Source organism: Cavia porcellus, unplaced genomic scaffold (genome assembly GCF_034190915.1).
Source record: "Cavia porcellus strain 051 isolate PalLab524CR breed Dunkin Hartley unplaced genomic scaffold, mCavPor4.1 scaffold_1, whole genome shotgun sequence".
NCBI lineage: Eukaryota > Metazoa > Chordata > Mammalia > Rodentia > Caviidae > Cavia > Cavia porcellus.
In genome coordinates this window covers 126,153,948-126,168,006 of record NW_026947484.1, presented here as the reverse complement: position 1 = coordinate 126,168,006, position 14,059 = coordinate 126,153,948, and the positions used below count along the sequence as shown (strand labels likewise).

Below are 14,059 nucleotides of genomic sequence, written 5' to 3'. Positions count from 1 at the left end.
TAATCCGTGCTGCCTTAGGGCTTGTGTCATGGTGATGAATGCTGCATCTAATTCAGTTTGTGACCTATGAGTAAGGAGGATGTCGTCCATATAATGAACACATTTGACATGCGGGTGTTTTTTTCTTAATGGGGTCTAAAGCCTTATCCACAGATAACTGACACATGGTGGGGCTATTTTTCATTCCTTGGGGTAGGACTGTCCATTCATATCTCATATCTATGCCCTCTTGGTTTACTGTAGGTAGGGTGAACGCGAATCTGTGGGTGTCCTCTGGATGTAGTGAGATGGAGAAAAAACAGTCTTTAATATCAATAACAATAGTAGGCCAGTCTTGTGGTAGGGCTGTCAATAATGGTAAGCCCTGTTGTACTGGGCCCATTATCTGCATTTGAGCGTTTATGGCTCTCAAATCATGTAGGTGCCGCCATTGGCTTGACCTTTTCTTTATTACAAAAATGGGAGTATTCCAGGGTGACGTTGAGGGTTGGATATGGCCTAACTTTAATTGCTCTTGAATAAGTTTGGATGCGGCTTCTGCTTTGTCTCATGGTAGGGGCCACTGATTTATCCAAATGGGGTCATTAGAGACCCATGTCAATTTGAGAGGGGCAGAAGCTGAGCCAGTGACCCCCACTAAAAACCCAAACCTTGCCTCTGAACGCGTGGTTGTGCCTGGATGGGGAAAGGCCTTCCTTGCAGGTCTTTGCCTAATCCTTTGCCTGGTTCATACCCTTGATTTTTAAGAATTCTCCTGGCTGTGTGAGAATATTCATTGCACAAGGTCAAGTCTAGGGCAGAGAGCACTTCTCTCCCCCATAAGGTAACTGGGAGCTGGAGAACATAGGGTATGAATTCTCCTGAGTGTCCCTCATTGTCTTCCAATTTAATTATCTGACTACTAATTTTAGGTGCATGAATTGATCCTAAGCCTTGCAGTGTTTGTTGTGCCGTCTGGGTAGGCCAGGTTAGTGGCCAGTCCTTTTCAGCTATAATAGAGCGGTCTGCTCCTGTGTCTAGCAGTCCAGATATTTTTCGCCCATTGAGTGACATTGTTAGCATGGGGTGCTCATCCAATCTAAGAAAGAGGGCAACAAAGGCTGAATCTGATGATCCAAATCCTCTGTCTCCTCTAGTACCAGACAATGATGGATAGTCCCCATGACGGCTGGGTAAAACTAGCATCTGAGCGATGCAGTCTCCCACCCCTAAGGCTACTGGGCCTTTAGGAGCCTGCATCATCACCTTTATTTTTCCTGTGTAATCAGAATCTACAACACCAGGTAAGACCGTATTCCTTTCATGGAGAGGGATGATCGACCAATTATCAACCCTACTGTGCCTTCCGGTAAGGGGCCGGACATATCTGTCTCTATGGCCTGTATCTCCGTTTTCGGGGTTAATACGAGTCCGGTGGTGGCACGGAGGTCAAGTCCCCCTGAACCCGGAGAGGCTCTCCTCGGTTCTGACCTGCCCATGTTGGCGTCATTGGCAGTGTCTGGTCTACCATATATTCTCTGGCTAGGTAGAAGCGGGGGCCCACCCCCCAGGGGGGCCCCCCAATCCCGTTTTTTGGCCTCTCTGGGTTACGGCCCTTAGCCGTGAGGGGCAGCCCATTTACATCAAAGATGGAGCGGCACTCCACGGCGGAGTGATTTCCCTTTTTACATCTGGGGCACTTTCGGTCTTCAGGAGGGGGGGGTTGTTCTCTTCCGGGTCCCCAAGATGGGCAGTCTCTTTTTATATGTCCCTGTCTGCCGCATTTGAAGCAGGCTTCTTTCAGGTGGGCACCATTTTGTGGCGCCACTCTGCCTCCCTGACCTTCTTTAGTTAGCTTCATTAACATGGCCGCCAAACCTGAGTTGGTTAATGGCCCTCCAATCTCCCGACAGAGTTTCATCCATGCCTCAAGGGGCCTATTTTTATATGGACTAATGGCAGAGCGACATTCTTTAGTACATTGCTAAAAAATGATCTGCTTAATGAGCGGCATGGCTGTCTCTGCATCTCCAAAAATTCTCCCTGCCGCCTCCATCATGCGGGCCACAAAATCTGAAAAAGGCTCGCTCGGGCCCTGCAAAATTTTTGTCAACTGGCCTGAGACTTCTCCCCTAGCCGAGACCCATTTCCTTGCTTGTATGGCTATTCTATTTATCTGTGCATATACCTCTTGTGGAAATATCAGATGGTTATTGAGATACTGCCCTTGTCCTAATAACATATCTGCGTTCCAGGCGGCCTGATTGTTCCGGGCATTAGCTTGGGCCTGTTCTGTGGCAAGTTCAACATTCCAGGCTTTCCAATCAAGATATTGGCCCGGGCTGAGCACCGCCTTGCACAAACTGGCCCAATCAGCAGGTGTCATGGCGTTTCCTGCCAGGGCTTCTACTAGGGACAGGGTATACGCCCCGTTAACACCGTACATGGTGCTGGCCTCCTTAAGGTGCTTTATCGCCTTTATATCTACAGGCAGGTGGGCTCTGTTTCCCTGAGCATCTACAGCAACCGGAAAAGCCTGAAGAAAACAGCCCAGGCCTCCTGGGTCCTCTCTTTTGACTTGATGCCAAAGGTCTTCCTGAAATGTCCCAGGAGACGTCTGGACCCGTTGCAGGCAGCTACATAGCTGATGGCAGGGTCTCGGGTAAGCATGATAATCTGGCGGGTCGGGAGGTGGAGCCGTAGGTCTTATACGGGGCGGCCCTGGGATCCCGTACTCGTTTCATTGACCCATTCACTCTGAGAAATCATGCGTTGCAGCTCATTTATGGCCTCAGAGTAGGGCCCTCTCAACTGCATGTGTGTGACTTCCCCTCTTTTGGTGGTGTCTGCATCCGCCATTTTATGTACTTCTTCTTCCTCCCCCTCATTATCTGACGAGTTCTCTGTTTCTGGGTTGGGTGCGGTTGCCTCGCGTGTGACACTGGGCTCGCGAGATTGCTCGTGGGAGGATTCTGCCTGATGGTGATTAAGCGCCATGGCGCCAGCCCTTATATGGCCATGACAAGAGGTGTCTGCGAGGCAACTCCTCACTATTGCCCAAAGGGGTCTGACTCCTGGCTCCAGGAGGCCGTTTTCTGCTGCAAAGTCAAGATTTCTCCCTAATTTATCCCAGCTGGGGATGGTAACGGACCCCGTGGGACCAAACCAAGGTGCTACTTTGTCGACCTGATTGAGGAAGTTTTGAATTTGTTTTCGTTTCATTTTTAATCCCTTTTCTTTCAGTAAGTCGCTTAAAGCGACTAACAGCGGCTAAGTAGCGGTGTTACCCATGTTAAGGGGAGTTTCAAGAATTTCTTTTTGTTTCTTTTTGTTTTCCTTTTTTTTTTTCAGGGACATCTTAATCCCTGCGCCCCTTTACGGCGCCCCCATAGCCTGCCTCTTTACGGCACCGGGAACTCTCTTTACGAGTTCCTTGACCCTTGTGACGCGTCCGCCCAAGGTTGCCCGATAACCCCCACTATCTGCCCCGGCAGCCACCGCTGCCTGTTGTGTAGCCCCCGCTACCAACGTTGAGCAGTTTAACCTGTCAGCCGCCACCCGCCGCGTAGCCCCCGCTATCTGCGCTTGACGGTTTTACCTGTTATCGTCTCCGTTCTGTCGGAGAGAGGGTCTCGTTCCCCGTATGGGCCACCAGTTGACCGGCGCAGCCCCCCAATGAGACAGAGGACGCTCTTGTTGGTAACAGGTAACTGCCGCTTTATTGACGCGGGTTCAGGTTTATATATTCATCCGTGACCAATTACAGGCTGCCACGAGGGCTGCCACGAGGAAGCAGGGCTGGAATGGGATGCAGGCTCTGGCTAATATACCCAGCTGTGGCCAATCAGGGGTTGCCACAGAGTCGGCACGGGAAAAGTACGGAGTGAGCACGAGGTGCACACGGGGTGGCTAGTTTGAAGAGGGACGTAGCGCATTGTGGAAGCTGATGTGGTCTTATAGTCCCGGGTGGGGTGTGTTGAGCGCCTGCGCCCGACAGTGTAGAAGCAATCATACTAAATTTTTATGCAGCCAATGTGTTACAGTAACAAAAATAGGGATTATATTAATTGATGATTTAAAACTGTACTTTTAATGACTCAGAAATTCAATCAATATTTTTTGGTAAAAGTAAGAAAAATATAGTGGTTCTTTCCAGAATTACTTTAAACAGTACATTCTGTAGTAAACATTTATTCTAAATTTGGCAGATTCAGGTGCTAAGTTTATTCACAGCTGATGAAAAGTACTAAAATATACAGATATATGAATAACTATATGTATATATCTGTATGAAATACTGTATATAACTTACATTCTATGTATTTGTATATATAGATACCATATCTATATTCAGTATACCTGTATATAAAGATGCTTTTTCTGTACATAGATACTGTATATTTATCACTCTATATCAGTATATACTTTAAAAATTTATTAGTACAAGTTTAGAGTGCCTCATGATGGCATTTCTTGTGAGTAGTTGTTACATGTGTGTCTTGATACATAAAACATCTTAAAATTTTCACATTCCCTTCCACTTTTTCCTTCCTCTTTCCTCCATGTCTCATGATATTCTTCAACTTGCTTATATTACTGTCATGCATAAAACATGGGTGATGATAGCTTATGTATAAAATGGTATATAAAATTTAGAAATGTGGAATTCTAAGATGATGAAATGATGAATCTCCAGAGGAACAGAACCAAAAGGTTATATTGGTAGATAGAGAGATAGAGAGGTAGATAGATAGAGAGAGAGAGAGACAGAGAGATAGAGAGATAGATAAATGTTAGCTGACAGCTGTACATATGAAATATAAGTATAGCAATAAGGAATTTAGTTTTAACATTATGGAGGCTGAAAAGTCCTAAGAGCTGGAGGCACATGAGAGCTAGTGCTGTACTTTCATGGTGCGTCTAAACTCTTGGAACTAGAAGAGCCATTGATTGATTGTACTACAGCATGAAGTCTGAGAAACCCCATGTCCACAAGTGTAACACCAGGAAATAGCCCAGTTTGAACAAAGAGAGAACCAATTCCCTGTAACACGGCATTTTTCATTCTGTACTGGCCCTCATCTGATTGGATTAGGCCATCGCCATAGGTGAAAAGGAAGTTATATTTTTTACACAATACTAGTTAAAGTATCAATCTCACACTCTCACAAATAGACACAGAAAAATATTTAACCAAATATCGAGATGCCTTATAGCTAATCAAATGAGCAAAGAAAATTAACAGCAGTCGCAATTTTACCTTTTGACAATCTGTTCTTGTATTCGTATCTTTAAATCTTACTTCAACTCAGAATAGATACAGCCACAGTTGACTAATGTAATACAGCTCTGATGTGCACAACTGAAAAGAAATTAATCCCTTTCTAATGAAGTAAAGTTCTAATGAAGTAAATTTTTATTTTTTGATATCTTATAATTTAAATATTATGACACAAAATTAGCAACATTTAAATATTATGATTTACAAATATATTATATGAAAAGAAATGGAATAAAGCGAGTTATTTTATACAACCATGGACATAAAAATTACAAATAAAGAGAAAATACTCATGACAACTATAATACTTCTTTTTCTTTTTGGTACTGGGAATCAAACTAGTAGCCTAGCACTTGCCAGCCAGGCACTGTGATACTGAGCTTCATGCTACATCTATAACCCTTATTTCTGTATCTGGTGACAAGTTTGTAGCAGATATTTGAAACTACCTCCTGTCATTATTCGTTCTACAGACCATTGCTTCAGCAAGCATTTCAGCAGGTTGATTCTGTATGGTGAAATTACCTAAATTTTTATTCATGATGGTCTGGCCATTAGTAGTTTTGCTGGAATGAAGTTGTTATTTTACATTATTGACATACAAAGAGCATAGTAATATGAGAATCTCTGGGATATTAACTGAATTTTACACATAATCTTCATTAGCGTAGCAGTCAGATTTCTCCTTGATAGTCAGGGTAAGTCATTCCCAAGTCATGCCTTTTTCCTTTGCCTGTTGTTTCAGAGTCATGGTGAGCATAAAGTAGTCAGATGGCACTGCTCACTGCCAGTGCTGTAGAATCATTCTTTTTTTTTTTTTTTTTTTTTTTTTTTTTTTTGTGCTGGTGGAGACATTTCTACCTCTGGACATAAGATTTATAACCCAGCAGAGACCAAGGTCATGGGACAGCAACTGAAAATACACTTGATGCTTCTTTATAGGGATATAGCAACACACATTTCTAGCCTTTTATTTCTGGGTCTATGACTACTGCTTATGAAAGAAATGGAATCATGTACCGGGCACTAATTCAGATCCTACCAAGTTTTCTGGAAAACATGGTCTCAACATCATTACAATTGAGTTTCCTCCTTAAAAGAATATTTTACTCTACCAAGTTGTTTAAAGACAGAGAAGAACATGGTAAGAATAGTGAATTCCATGAGTATGAGTTGAGTGGTGCAATTTCTGTACGTGTATGGAATGTTTCTTAACCCAAGGCAATGCTATCTTACAGTCTTCATGTGTAAGCTATTCTGAAAAGTAATAGATGATGTTTTGGCAGAAGTATTGCAGGTAGGGAAGGCAAATTTATATCCAAAATAGGTTCTTAGTTCATTAAGAACAATATTTTGCCTCTTCCGTTGCGTAAAATGATCCATGGGTTATCAATCTAATCTCCCCAGAGAATGTTGTAACATGAAGAAATAGTTTGGTCCTGGAAAAGAGATAGATAAGGCATTGTGAATGGAAGTTCACAGTGCTGATTCCACAAAACCTCCATCCCTGGCAGCAGGTCTGCTTTATAGACTCACTGTCAGTGACACAAGTGACTAGAAGAAAACTAACCACTGTGCCAACTTAATTTCTTGGTTACTAAAGTCCTCCACCAGTATAGTTATCCTCTGTGACAATTCATAGGAAAAGTAAATGTCTTAGTTGATTACCTTGTTAGAGACAATGGTTTGTAGATAAAATTTCCCCTGTGAAATTGCACTTTTGAGTTAGTGGGCTCAGTTATCTGTGGATTTTTCTTAGAACCTGACTAATAACTGTTCTTGGAAATCCCTGCAATTTTATTAAAACTGCAAGTATTCTCAGCAATTATTATTATGTTTTTTTTCTTTCTTTTTTTTTTTTTTTCAGGAGGTTTGCAAGCAGTCAGTCAATCCAAGAGAGTTATTCATGTGTCCTTGTTGCTGATTGTCCACTCCCTATGCCTCTTCTCTGGAACATGCTCCAGCACTTTCACACCTTAACAGGTTGGTGAATCACATATAGCTAACTTGAGTGTTCTTGGGTTTGTTTTTCTTGAAGTCCTAAGATCCCTAGGATTCTGCTAAAATTCCCTGTTAAATGAAACTTGCACACTTTTGTTAAAAGAGCATTTTACTAAATTCAATTGTATAATGCATGAGATACAGATTATTGCGGGTTTAAACTATAAAAATAGGCAGTCATATTCCTTTTTTCTGATAGTATCTGAAATTCATGTTTTTTCTCAATCTGCAGGTACTCTAGAAATGTAATCCACAATGTTTGGGGCACCACTGGGCCTCTTCTCCATTTTTAATTGTTTGGCAATTTTTTTCCACATTTTCCTTCCAAAGACATGAAGTCAAATAATTACCTTATTTGTGTGAATCTTAAATATGTGTATAATCAAATGTGTGGCATTTTTCCTTCCAAACTGAGCGGACAGTGAGTGACTATTATCAAAGGAAAAGATATTATAACTCTTAACATATTAAAACAGCTTTGATCAACGTCACCACATAAATAGTGAGAAATTTGCCACGGAATTTGCATTCTAATAAGTCAATATTTTAAAATTTGTGATCATGCACATTATTTTGTTCTCTGAAATTAATCTGTTAATTACAAGATTGACACATGGGTACCCTTGGGCAGATATTTGTGACTCTGCCTTAGAAGACCAATTCTACAGTTAATCTTCAAGCTATAAACTGCATTGCAAAATCAGATAGATGTTGATCAGCTATAATTCAACACGCCTTTGTGGTTTTTATGATGTAACTGAGAAATACTTGTACCTATAAATGAGTGAAAATAACTTTTATTAGCTACTTTTAATTTATAATTAATACACAACCTTCTCACTATTTAAATTTTCTTCTTTAATTTTGTTATTCTTTTGTGAATGGAAGTTTACTTATTTGAATAAATTTATAATATTATTGTTTTAAATCACATTTCAGGTTTCCTTAATAAACAATATTTAACACAGATGACATTTTGAAATGTGCTATTATACTCTGTCCTAGTTTATTCATACATAGTTTAGAAATGATGCCTCTTGTACATTTGAGCATATGAAGCCTGGGTTACACTTAGTTAGATTGGGGATTTTCCTATTGTATGGCATTTCACCCTTTTCTCACCTATGGCTTCCCAGTGCCACTACTATGTTCCTGTGCTATTCAATGTGAGGTCTTGAAGTCTTTGCTGAGTCCTCCCTTTCTTTGTTTGTTCTGTTGTTATTCTGATTATCTGCCATTGATTTATACACATATATTCGTACTTCCTTAATGAATAGTAAGTCTCAACTTAGGAACATTGAGTTGCAAACCTTCCCAGAAACAAATGGACCCCACCTTGAGAACATTTATAGATGTGAACAATTCACAGAAGTAGCTTACAGTTGTGCTACTGTATGCATAGTGTACTTAACAGTAAAAAGTTTATTTTTAATACTGAGTGTGGGCTTTTTGTACCCATGCTTGTGTCAAAGATGTGTAAAACTTAGTTTCTTGGATTTATAAACAAATCCGACTTTTGATCATTCACTCACAATGGAACTCATACATAAGTCAAGGACTTACTCTAAACATGAATGATTTTCTCTTAATTTTTCCATCATACTTTAATCACTGTTCACTCATTTTTAAATATTAAAGCATATATTTTTAGACATTTTATATTGAAAAAACTAGTTTTTCTTTTTTTTTTTTTTTTAATGTTCCTGAGTTGTCCAACCACTAGATCATTTTTCAATTTCATAAAAAATCAAGATATTTTTTATTGGAACTAAAACTAAATTGTATAGTGCTGGGCAAAAAATCCTGTCGCTCTCCACATCTGAGGATGCTGAAGAAACAATCCCATTACATTTTATAAATGTACAATCTATTCTGTAGTTCCAGCTGGGTTACTGTATCACAGAAACACACCATGCAGCTGATTCAGGATGTGTTAGGTCCTTTTGCCATTTTGATGAATACATTCAGCAATGCTCTGTTGGTTTTAACACTCAACCTACAGTAAACTATAGAGTAGTTCAAACAGCTATTCTACATGTTACACATTATAAATCCTTTCTTTTTACTCATTAAATAACTTAAATTGATACCAGTTCATAAATCCTCATTACAAATCTTGAATTTGTTTTGTAGCATATTATCAAAATGTGCATTTACATCTATGGTTCTTTTTCCTGTTTTTAAGAAATTAATAGCACAGGAAAATTTTAGAATAACATGGTGGTTAAGTATTTAAATGTTTTTACATTATCCTCTTTTATACAAAATTCTGTGACTATACACAATTAGTTTCTCAGGCTAGACTTTCCATATGAATAAAACTAGGAGTATTAGTACTTAATTTATAATTGTTATGAGGATTAAATTAAATCATATCAAATATGTACTGAGACCTGGAACCCAGTAATCGCTGGAACTGAAATTGTATGCTTGACTTCCATGACAATGAAAAGAATTAAACTCATTTTAAACATTTTTACTAATCCTCCCTTTGTCATAAATTATCAATCCTATTTATTATTCACAAAATAAAATTTCACATCTTTAGAATCAAATTATGAATTTTCAATGAAAAGCAAATATGATGAAAGATTTGTACTAGTAATCATCAAGATTTTGAAGAAAAAATCTATGGTAATAATAGTGAATGTATTTTGAATCTTTTCCCTACTTTTCAACTAACAACTATTCATTGATCATTAATATTTTTCATAAAGATTCAAATTAAAGGTACTGTTATTTAGTTAGTAAAGTTTGATTTTCTTGGAATGTAGAAATTACTGTACCCAAAGAACATGTGCATAGAACTTTCAAGCCAAAATTTTCCCTGACTTCATTATTACTATAGTAGAAGCTTGAGCAGGGAAAGAAACATAAATTCTTTCGTGCAATTATTTATTTATAAGTACATTAAGTTGAATAAGAAAATTAAGAAAATCAAATTGATTTCAGGTATTCATATTTTAATTTTTGCAAAATCTGTTTTTAGTGTCAGTTGCTTTACAACCTAAAGGCCGACCAAATAAACAGATATACTTTTGTGGGTAATCTCTATTTCTTAAAGTAAACTGTGATTTATATATCATTGAAGCATATAAAATTTACTCCTCTCTAATTCTGGGATACAAGAAACTTCTCTGAGTAATGTTAGCTTCCTTAGATCAAGTATATGTTCTGGGATATGTTGGGATAGTATTCTATAAAGGATATAGTTTCACATATTGGAATTAAGAAGTTTTTATTTTTCTTAATGGATAAACAATTAAAATACAATATGAACTACTATGTGAAAAAAACCTGTGCATTTTTTGCTCATTTTTTTTTTTTTACATTGCTGGGTATTTAAACATTAATTACATTTTTTTTTAAAAAAAAACATGATTAAATAAGTTTTTACTGTAAAATTTAAGTATTTCATGGTGAGCTAAAATAATTATGATGAGGAAAAATTTTTAAAATGAATATTCATACTTATTCAGCAGTTCAAATAATATTCATATAATTTTTAAAAAAATTAAGCCTGCCTGGCAAGTGTGAGATCGTGAGTTGGAATCCCGGTACAAAATAAATAAAAGGCTAAAAATTGTTAGTGAACTGAGAATGCAGTTTTGTGGTAGATCAAGTGCTCAGAGTGAGTGAGACCTTGGATTCCATCAGCAGCACCGCTAAAAGCAGAAAATAAATTAATGCTCACATAAGTTGAAACCAAAGGAAGCAGCAATTTGTCACCGTATATGTTCAATTATGATGTATAGTGATTATGAACAGAATTAGTTCTTCTTTCTAAAAACTTAGTGAATCTCAATTAGACTTTTCCACAGGAGTAAGTAATAGACTCATCATAAAATGAATCACAACATGGATATTAGGGCTCCCTGGAAGAGAAAGACTACAGATGTAGCTGTGCCAAGTTTGTTTTTTCACCTATAGGTCTCACCTTTAGTTCTTATGAACATTTCATCAGTTTCAAGTTCAAAACCCAGGAAACTATTTGATACTCCTCCATACATGACTGGTAAGGTTTCAGGACCTACAGATTGTAAAATATACAAGTAGTAGATAATTATTTGGAATTTTAAGACCATTTGTATCCACTCACTCATTATGCATAGTGAAGTCCTGATTTCCCTGACAGGAAGAAGTGAAAGAAAACTTTTGTCACTAATTATCATTTCAATTTTTATTTTATATTTCTCAAGCACTTGAATTTCAATCGGAATTTTTTTAAATGGTACTATTTAGAACCAATGTACAAAAGAAGAATTTAAATATATAAATTGTCTCTCCAGTATATTTAAAAATAATCATTTTTTCAACTCTATACATGACCTGGTAATTAAGAAGGTTAAATATGTATATAATTCAGTTACAGTATATATTAAGAAAATTTGGAATCCCACCTTATTAGTTGTTAATATTCACTGATGATCCATGAGCTGTATAATGGCGAGATGGCATCCTTTATTAATCTCATGTTGTCTCTAGTATGGAAGTTTACTTAAAAGAAGAAACTATAGGAAACAAATTAAATCTCCAGGTACTGGAGCAAGTCATGTTCTCTAAGTTCAGTCCCAAAAGAATTCTGCTCTCCAAACATTTCCCGTTATTATCAATTAATCGATAAGAGCAAAATGAAATTTGTTTTCTTCAGTTGTCCTTCCTTTTGCTATGAGCTCAGTGTTTTCTTTTCACATGATATTTATTTTCCATAATTAATTTCAAGACACCTTTTTGTTTGTTTGTTTCTTTTCCCAGCTTTTTAAAATTTTCTTTTATCCCCATGTTCATTCCCTTTATTAGAAGCTTGCATCTTTCATTTTTTTTTAAATTCATAAGCTTTACTCATATAGTAGTTTTAAGGTTACAGAAAAATTGAGCAGAAATTATAAGGCACCATATTGCATCATGCTTCCCTCAGTTTCTTTATTATTAATATCTGGCATTTGTGTCTTATATTTCTAACAACTGATAAGACTTTTTGCTCTACAATGATTAAATAATATCCACTGTTAAACAGTCATGCTTTGTGCTGAACATTCTATGGATTTTAACAAATACATAATGACATGGACCCACAATTATTTACACTGTTAGGTACAGAATATTTTCACTGTTGTTAAACTTTCCTGTGCTCCACCCTCTTGCCTTTTCCTCCATCTCATTCTATTTTAACTGTTAATCTTTCATTCTCTCTCAAGGACTGCCTTTTCCATAACATTATATAAAATTGGAATCTTAAAGTATATAAATTCTTAAAATTAACTACTTTTGCTTCATTTATTATGTTTATGACTCAATTGCTCTTTTCTTTATATCTCAAAATGATGTGCTATTGTGTGGATAAACCAGTTTATTCATTTATTGATGAGTAGTATGCTTGCTTCCAAGTCAGTAATTGTGAGTAAAACGTATTTTCCATGTCTGGGTCTATTTTTAAATTCAGATTTTAGTATTCTATAGGATCCCAGCCACACTGCATCTCTACTCAATAGCTTGCTATCCTTTGGTATACCCTAAATTGTTGTAATATATACCATTAATGATTCAGGGATTTTGAAATCTATATCCCACTTGTCTTCTTCCAAGTCTCATATCCTAAATACTTTGCCATATCCCAGAAGTCTTAAAATTGTGACAAATAGCCCACTCAAAGCAGAAATCATTTTCTTTTAGAGGAAATGACCTCTCGTCCTGGAGAGTTCAGGTCTGGTAGACTATTATATTATTTCTCAGCACATCACCAGATTATTCAGTTATTTCTGAAATTATTTCCTCTACATGTTTATTTTCACTCTTGCATATCAAACATAAAGCTTTGTAATATTTTATCTAAAGTCTCAATCTTTCAGGTTTATTGAACCAAAATTACTGTTTCACTTGATTCAGTTTCATATAATATAAACTCATTGAATGAATATTGTTATGATGTTTATCTAGAAATAGGCAAACATTTAAACTATCATTTCCTTCATTGAGAGGATCATTTATTGTCTTCTTGCAACTTAGGTTTTCAGTCTTAATTTCTTCAAAAGCCTTATCAGTCAGTATACCAAGTTTCTGTGCATCTCTACCAGAACTAATTTTTCCTCCTTGTGTTTTTGTAACTGTAAAACTTTACCTCCCTAACTGGAACATTTTTCTTACTTTATCTCTTAATAAAATCTAACCTCTCAGATATGACTCATTTATAAAAAGTACTCCTTTAGGGAATTTTCATTTTTTTTTTCTTTTTAAAAATGTTATTTTACAAACCTGATGTACCTCAGAGTTTATCATTATGTCTCTTTCACTCTTATTATATGCTATTAAAATAGTTTAACATGAATATTTTACCTTATAGCATTTTCTCAGGAGCTGAAATCTTTATTTTTTTGTCTTAGATTTAAATATGCAAGAGTTTAGCAAATAAGTTCTGACTGAATTAATAAGTGACTGAATTAGCTGATGAAATCAATCAGATAAAGAATACAGAATTAAGGACCTGTGAAGGGGGCAATTGGTTAAGAAAGGCTGTCTCACACATATGTGCAGAACAATGAGCTCTCAGTTCAGGGTTATTTATATATGTTGACTCAAAAAACATAGAAAAGTTTTGCTCCATTTAATAAAATATAAAGGCTTTGAAGACAGTAATTATCTTGTTAATCATTGAAGTCACGAAAGAAGAGTACATAATATTCATTCACTGATTCATTCTTTTCTAGAAAAATTCTTTAGTGAGCACCAAATATGCACCCGGGGTAGTTCTTCAAACCTGCTATAAACCTGTGGGATACAGCAGATGATAATCCTGACCAG

The 14,059-nt window shown here is 36.9% G+C and overlaps 1 protein-coding gene across 1 annotated transcript; it reads right to left on the bottom strand.

Annotated features, from left to right (window-relative positions):
- Window positions 1-636: 636 nt before the first annotated feature.
- LOC106025495 (endogenous retrovirus group K member 6 Pro protein-like) lies at window positions 637-1,239 on the bottom strand. The gene has a single exon (XM_013142718.1). It carries the CDS (start codon window positions 1,237-1,239, stop codon window positions 637-639), a length of 603 nt encoding a protein of 200 aa, XP_012998172.1.
- Window positions 1,240-14,059: the final 12,820 nt, after the last annotated feature.

What these genes read in the sequence shown, in the direction of transcription:
- LOC106025495 (XM_013142718.1), bottom strand. Translation starts at nt 1,239, where the DNA reads ATGCAGGCTCCTAAAGGCCCAGTAGCCTTAGGGGTGGGAGACTGCATC.